This window comes from Procambarus clarkii, chromosome 14, assembly GCF_040958095.1.
Source record: "Procambarus clarkii isolate CNS0578487 chromosome 14, FALCON_Pclarkii_2.0, whole genome shotgun sequence".
NCBI classification, from domain to species: Eukaryota; Metazoa; Arthropoda; class Malacostraca; order Decapoda; family Cambaridae; genus Procambarus; species Procambarus clarkii.
The window spans coordinates 41,232,215-41,240,057 of NC_091163.1; the positions used below are offsets into that span (position 1 = coordinate 41,232,215).

At 54.6% G+C, this 7,843-nt stretch overlaps 1 protein-coding gene across 1 annotated transcript; it reads left to right on the forward strand.

The window, feature by feature from the left end:
• The first annotated feature begins 2,945 nt into the window (after positions 1-2,945).
• LOC138364803 (pro-resilin-like) lies at positions 2,946-5,693 on the forward strand. Its single transcript, XM_069324784.1, has one exon. The coding sequence runs from the start codon at positions 2,946-2,948 to the stop codon at positions 5,691-5,693; it is 2,748 nt and encodes a 915-aa protein (XP_069180885.1).
• Positions 5,694-7,843: the final 2,150 nt, after the last annotated feature.

Genomic DNA, 7,843 nt, shown 5'->3' on the forward strand with positions numbered 1-7,843 from the left:
CTGCATATCCCTATCTTACATATGGTATCTGTGCATGGGGGCTCAACCACAGCACACCACCTCAAGTCCATCATCACTCAGCAAAAATCAGCTCTCAGAACAATAACAAACTCTGTCTTCAGACAACACTCAGCCCCTTTATTTAAGTCCGTAAACATGCTAAACACACACACACACTCAACACATTCTCCTGTGCTATTTACATGTACAAAACCTCGGTCCTAAATGGTAATCTTGATCTGAAACTGTTGACCAGACCACACACTAGAAGGTGAAGGGACGACGACTTTTCGGTCCGTCCTGGACTATTCTCAAGTCCAGGACGGAGAATGAACTTGAGAATGGTCCAGGACGGACCGAAACGTCGTCGTCGTCCCTTCACCTTCTGGTGTGTGGTGTGGTCAACATTCTTCAGCCCCGTTATTGTGATTCATCGCCTGCATATTGATTTGAAACTCTTCGTTGACAGATGTAACAGAACCCATAAGCAACACACCAGAATACATATGTCCTTCATATCCTCAGTCAAGCTACATCTCTGCAAGCACTCCATGGAAATAAATCCAACCACTTTGGCTTGACGGTAGAACGACAGTTTCGCTTCATGCAGGTCGGCGTTCAATCCCCGACTGTCCAAGTGGTTGGGCACCATTCCTTTCCCATCCCAAACCCTGATCCCTTACAATTGCTATATAGTCATAATGGCTTGGCGCGTTCCCCTGAAAGTTCCCTTCCATTCCATGCCAATAAAGGAACCCCGTCTATGGAACTCACTATCTAAAGAATTAAATAATTCATTAGACTTATGCATTATTCAAAGCAAGAAAATCAAGTACTTAACTCCTTCTTCGTAGCTTCTGCTACAACCTCACCCACAACTTTAAGGTGTTGTTGTTCAAGATTAACTACCTGTAACAAAATGTTCCAAGTAGCACGGGCTATGGTGAGCCCGTAGTAGACTTTGAGGAGCTACTCACTTGTGTATTACTCCTGAAGACATGAACCTTCACCAGTGTCATCAATACTATCAATTTATATCCTAGTTGTTGTGTTGAGATAAATTGTTGCTACAGTGTACCTTTATATACTGTAACTTTATCTGTTAGATGAAGGACCTGCTTGTAGCACAACCCGTTCTCGCAAATTCGTAAAGTCAATATTGACTTATTAACTACGTGCATAGGTGATATACTTAACATAATAGATACCCTTAGAAAGATTCATGGAAAACACCGACCTTACCTAACCTTGTTAGTATCTTAAGATAAGCATCTTATTGCTTCGTAATTACAATTATTACTTAACCTATACCTATTATAGGTTAGGTAATAATTGTTATTACGAAGCAATAAGATGCTTATCTTAACATACTAAGTAGGTTAGGTAAGGTCGGTGTTTTCTATGAATCTTTTTAAGGGTATCTATTATGTTAAGTATGTCACCTATGCACATATTTAATAAGTCAATATTGACTTATTAAATTTGCGAGAACGGGTTGTGTAGCACTAGGCGAGCTAGGGGCTCCACTACAATGTTCAATTATATATTATTATTTAGAATTATTATTAGAATTATTATTATTATTAGTTAGAATTAACTAACCAATGTTATCAGCGCTCACAATCCCTCTCTACCTTATATAAATAAAAAAATAAAATATCATATTATAAGTCCAATGGAAACTTATTGGAAATATATGACACAGAAAATGGAAAAAAAGAAGGATATTAACTGGGGACACGCAAGTAAAAAGAGAACATTTACCGGGAAATCAATACCACGGGCTCACCATAGCCCGTGCTACTTAAACTTTTCTTCCGAGTTGCTGAATCTTAAACAACATAAGTGGAAAACCCAAGTTAAATGAAACATTTACTGGGGAGACTCCAATAAAAATGAGAACATTTAAAGGGGAAACTCAGGTAAAAGAAAAAAAAATCAGGGGCAACTCAAGTAAAAAACGAATATTTACTGAAGACAAGCAAGTAAAAACGAGAACATTTACTGGGGAAACTCAAGTAAAAAAAAAAGGAATTACTGGGGGGAAACTCAAGTAAAAAAGAAAGTATTTACTGGGGAGACTCAAATAAAAAAGAAAATATTACTGGGGAAACTCAAGTAAAAAAGAAAGTATTACTGGGGAAACTAAAGTAAAAAAGAAAGTATTTACTGGGGAAACTCAAGTAAAAAAGAAAGTATTTACTGGGGAAACTCAAGTAAAAAAGAAAGTATTTACTGAAGACACGCAAGTAAAAACGAGAACATTTACTGGGGAAACTCAAGTAAAAAAAAGGAATTACTGGGGAAACTCAAGTAAAAATAAAAAAATTACTGGGCGGAATGAAGTAAAAAGATAATATTTACTGAGAAAACTGCAGGAAAAGGAGACCATTTACTGGTAACTTAAAGAGAATATAGCGTAAGACCGAGAGCAGCGGCGGAGACTGAGGGACAACATGTCCTCAGCGGCTCGAATTTCTGGGAGTGACCTTATCCATCATACCTCTTATGTCCGGACCATCCAGGAGGGGGAACCATCCAGGCGGGGGAACCATCCAGGCGGGGGGACCATCCAGGCAGGGAGACCATCCAGGCGGGGGGACCATCCAGGCGGGGGAACCATCCAGGCGGGGGAACCATCCAGGCGGGGGAACCATCCAGGCAGGGAGACCATCCAGGCGGGGGGACCATCCAGGCGGGGGAACCATCCAGGCGGGGGAACCATCCAGGCAGGGAGACCATCCAGGCGGGGGGACCATCCAGGCGGGGGAACCATCCAGGCGGGGGAACCATCCAGGAGGGGGAACCATTCAGGCGGGGGGACCATCCAGGCGGGGGAACCATCCAGGCAGGGGAACCATCCAGGCGGGGGGACCATCCAGGCGGGGGGACCATCCAGGCGGGGGAACCATCCAGGCGGGGGAGACCATCCAGGCAGGGGAACCATGCAGGCAGGGGAACCATCCAGGCGGGGGGAACCATCCAGGCGGTGGAACCATGCAGGCGGGGGGACCATCCAGGCGGGGGGAACCATCCAGGCGGTGGAACCATCCAGGCGGGGGAACCATCCAGGCGGGGGAACCATCCAGGCGGTGGAACCATGCAGGCGGTGGAACCATCCAGGCGGGGGGAACCATCCAGGCGGTGGAACCATCCAGGCGGGGGGAACCATCCAGGCGGATGAACCATCCAGGCGGGGGGAACCATCCAGGCAGTGGAACCATCCAGGCGGGGGGAACCATCCAGGCGGGGGAACCATCCAGGCGGGGGAACCATCCAGGCGGGGGAACCATCCAGGCGGGGAAACCATCCAGGCGGTGGGAACCATCCAGGCAGTGGAACCATCCAGGCGGAGGAACCATGCAGGCGAGGGAACCATCCAGGCGGTGGAACCATCCAGGCGGGGGAACCATCCAGGCGGGGGGAACCATCCAAGCGGGGTACCATCCAGGCGGTGGAACCATGCAGGCGGTGGAACCATCCAGGCGGGGGAACCATCCAGGCGGGGGGAACCATCCAGGCGGTGGAACCATCCAGGCGGGGGGAACCATCCAGGCGGGGGAACCATCCAGGCGGGGGGACCATCCAGTCGGGGGAACCATCCAGGCGGGGGAACCATCCAGGCGGGGGGAACCATCCAGGCAGTGGAACCATACAGGCGGGGGGAACCATCCAGGCAGTGGAACCATCCAGGCGGGGGGACCATCCAGTCGGGGGAACCATGCAGGCGGTGGAACCATCCAGGCGGGGGAACCATCCAGGCGGTGGAACCATCCAGGCGGTGGAACCATCCAGGCGGGGAAACCATCCAGGCGGGGGGACCATCCAGGCGGTGGAATCATCCAGGCGGGGGAACCATCCAGGCAGTGGAACCATCCAGGCGGGGGGACCATCCAGTCGGGGAAACCATGCAGGCGGTGGAACCATCCAGGCGGGGGAAGCATCCAGGCAGTGGAACCATCCAGGCGGGGGGACCATCCAGTCGGGGGAACCATGCAGGCGGTGGAACCATCCAGGCGGGGGAATCATCCAGGCGGGGGGACCATCCAGTCGGGGGAACCATGCAGGCGGTGGAACCATCCAGGCGGGGGAACCATCCAGGCAGTGGAACCATCCAGGCGGGGGGACCATCCAGTCGGGGGAACCATGCAGGCGGGGGAACCATCCAGGCGGTGGAACCATCCAGGCGGTGGAACCATCCAGGTGGGGGAACCATCCAGGCGGGGGAACCATCCAGGCGGGGGGAACCATCCAGGCACAGGGGAACCATCCAGGCAGTGGAACCATCCAGGCGGGGGAACCATCCAGGCGGTGGAACCATCCAGGTGGTAGAACCATCCAGGCGGGGGAACCATCCAGGCGGGGGAACCATCCAGGTGGGGGGAACCATCCAGGCAGGGGGAACCATCCAGGCGGGGGAACCATCCAGGTGGGGGGAACCATCCAGGCAGGGGGAACCATCCAGGCGGGGGAACCATCCAGGCGGGGGAACCATCCAGGCAGGGGGAACCATCCAGGCAGGGGGAACCACCCAGGTGGGGGGAACCATCCAGGCGGTGGAACCATCCAGGCAGGGGAACCATCCAGGCGGGGGAACCATCCAGGCGGGGGGACCATCCAGTCGGGGGAACCATCCAGGCGGGGGAACCATCCAGGCGGGGGGAACCATCCAGGCAGTGGAACCATACAGGCGGGGGGAACCATCCAGGCAGTGGAACCATCCAGGCGGGGGGACCATCCAGTCGGGGGAACCATGCAGGCGGTGGAACCATCCAGGCGGGGGAACCATCCAGGCGGTGGAACCATCCAGGCGGTGGAACCATCCAGGCGGGGAAACCATCCAGGCGGGGGGACCATCCAGGCGGTGGAATCATCCAGGCGGGGGAACCATCCAGGCAGTGGAACCATCCAGGCGGGGGGACCATCCAGTCGGGGAAACCATGCAGGCGGTGGAACCATCCAGGCGGGGGAAGCATCCAGGCAGTGGAACCATCCAGGCGGGGGGACCATCCAGTCGGGGGAACCATGCAGGCGGTGGAACCATCCAGGCGGGGGAATCATCCAGGCGGGGGGACCATCCAGTCGGGGGAACCATGCAGGCGGTGGAACCATCCAGGCGGGGGAACCATCCAGGCAGTGGAACCATCCAGGCGGGGGGACCATCCAGTCGGGGGAACCATGCAGGCGGGGGAACCATCCAGGCGGTGGAACCATCCAGGCGGTGGAACCATCCAGGTGGGGGAACCATCCAGGCGGGGGAACCATCCAGGCGGGGGGAACCATCCAGGCACAGGGGAACCATCCAGGCAGTGGAACCATCCAGGCGGGGGAACCATCCAGGCGGTGGAACCATCCAGGTGGTAGAACCATCCAGGCGGGGGAACCATCCAGGCGGGGGAACCATCCAGGTGGGGGGAACCATCCAGGCAGGGGGAACCATCCAGGCGGGGGAACCATCCAGGTGGGGGGAACCATCCAGGCAGGGGGAACCATCCAGGCGGGGGAACCATCCAGGCGGGGGAACCATCCAGGCAGGGGGAACCATCCAGGCAGGGGGAACCACCCAGGTGGGGGGAACCATCCAGGCGGTGGAACCATCCAGGCAGGGGAACCATCCAGGCGGGGGAACCATGTTTAATACACATTATGGTAAAATTGATGAATGCGTCTGGGGAGGATGGCCGCTTCTTTAACCAGCCTAGTGTGAGGACGGCCGCTGCTTTAACCAGCCTAGTGTGAGGACGGCCGCTGCTTTAACCAGCCTAGTGTGAGGACGGCCGCTGCTTTAACCAGCCTAGTGTGAGGACGGCCGCTGCTTTAACCAGCCTAGTGTGAGGACGGCCGCTGCTTTAACCAGCCTAGTGTGAGGACGGCCGCTGCTTTAACCAGCCTAGTGTGAGGACGGCCGCTGCTTTAACCAGCCTAGTGTGAGGACGGCCGCTGCTTTAACCAGCCTAGTGTGAGGACGGCCGCTGCTTTAACCAGCCTAGTGTGAGGACGGTCGCTGCTTTAACCAGCCTAGTGTGAGGACGGCCGCTGCTTTAACCAGCCTAGTGTGAGGACGGCCGCTGCTTTAACCAGCCTAGTGTGAAGACGAAGGCTGCTTTAACCAGCCTAGTGTGAGGACGAAGGCTGCTTTAACCAGCCTAGTATGAGGACGAAGGCTGCTTTAACCAGCCTAGTGTGAGAACGGCCGCTGCTTTAACCAGCCTAGTGTGAGGACGAAGGCTGCTTTAACCAGCCTAGTGTGAGGACGGCCTCTGCTTTAACCAGCCTAGTGTGAAGACGAAGGCTGCTTTAACCAGCCTAGTGTGAGGACGAAGGCTGCTTTAACCAGCCTAGTGTGAGGACGGCCTCTGCTTTAACCAGCCTAGTGTGAAGACGAAGGCTGCTTTAACCAGCCAAGTGTGAGGACGGCCTCTGCTTTAACCAGCCTAGTGTGAAGACGAAGGCTGCTTTAACCAGCCTAGTGTGAGGACGGCCTCTGCTTTAACCAGCCTAGTGTGAAGACGAAGGCTGCTTTAACCAGCCTAGTGTGAGGACGGCCGCTGCTTTAACCAGCCTAGTGTGAGGACGAAGGCTGCTTTAACCAGCCTAGTGTGAGGACGAAGGCTGCTTTAAACAGCCTAGTATGAGGACGAAGGCTGCTTTAACCAGCCTAGTGTGAGAACGGCCGCTGCTTTAACCAGCCTAGTGTGAGAACGGCCGCTGCTTTAACCAGCCTAGTGTGAGGACGAAGGCTGCTTTAACCAGCCTAGTATGAGGACGAAGGCTGCTTTAACCAGCCTAGTATGAGGACGAAGGCTGCTTTAACCAGCCTAGTGTGAGGACGAAGGCTGCTTTAACCAGCCTAGTGTGAGGACGGCCGCTGCTTTAACCACCCTAGTGTGTGGACGGCCGCTGCTTTAACCACCCTAGTGTGTGGACGGCCGCTGCTTTAACCAGCCTAGTGTGAGGACGAAGGCTGCTTTAACCAGCCTAGTGTGTGGATGGCCGCTGCTTTAACCAGCCTAGTGTGAGGACGAAGGCTGCTTTAACCAGCCTAGTGTGAGGACGGCCGCTGCTTTAACCACCCTAGTGTGTGGACGGCCGCTGCTTTAACCAGCCTAGTGTGAGGACGAAGGCTGCTTTAACCAGCCAAGTGTGAGGACGAAGGCTGCTTTAACCAGCCTAGTGTGAGGACGGCCGCTGCTTTAACCAGCCTAGTGTGAGGACTTCGGCTGCTTTAACCAGCCTAGTGTGAGGACTTCGGCTGCTTTAACCAGCCTAGTGTGAGGACGGCCGCTGCTTTAACCAGCCTAGTGTGAGGACGGCGGCTGCTTTAACCAGCCTAGTGTGAGGATGGCCGCTGCTTTAACCAGCCTAGTGTGAGGACGGCGGCTGCTTTAACCAGCCTAGTGTGAGGACGGCGGCTGCTTTAACCAGCCTAGTGTGAGGACGGCGGCTGCTTTAACCAGCCAAGTGTGAGGACGGCCGCTGCTTTAACCAGCCAAGTGTGAGGACGGCCGCTGCTTTAACCAGCCTAGTGTGAGGACGGCGGCTGCTTTAACCAGCCTAGTGTGAGGACGGCGGCTGCTTTAACCAGCCAAGTGTGAGGACGGCCGCTGCTTTAACCAGCCAAGTGTGAGGACGGCCGCTGCTTTAACCAGCCTAGTGTGAGGACGAAGGCTGCTTTAACCAGCCTAGTGTGAGGACGAAGGCTGCTTTAAACAGCCTAGTATGAGGACGAAGGCTGCTTTAACCAGCCTAGTGTGAGAACGGCCGCTGCTTTAACCAGCCTAGTGTGAGAACGGCCGCTGCTTTAACCAGCCTAGTGTGAGGACGAAGGCTGCTTTAACCAGCC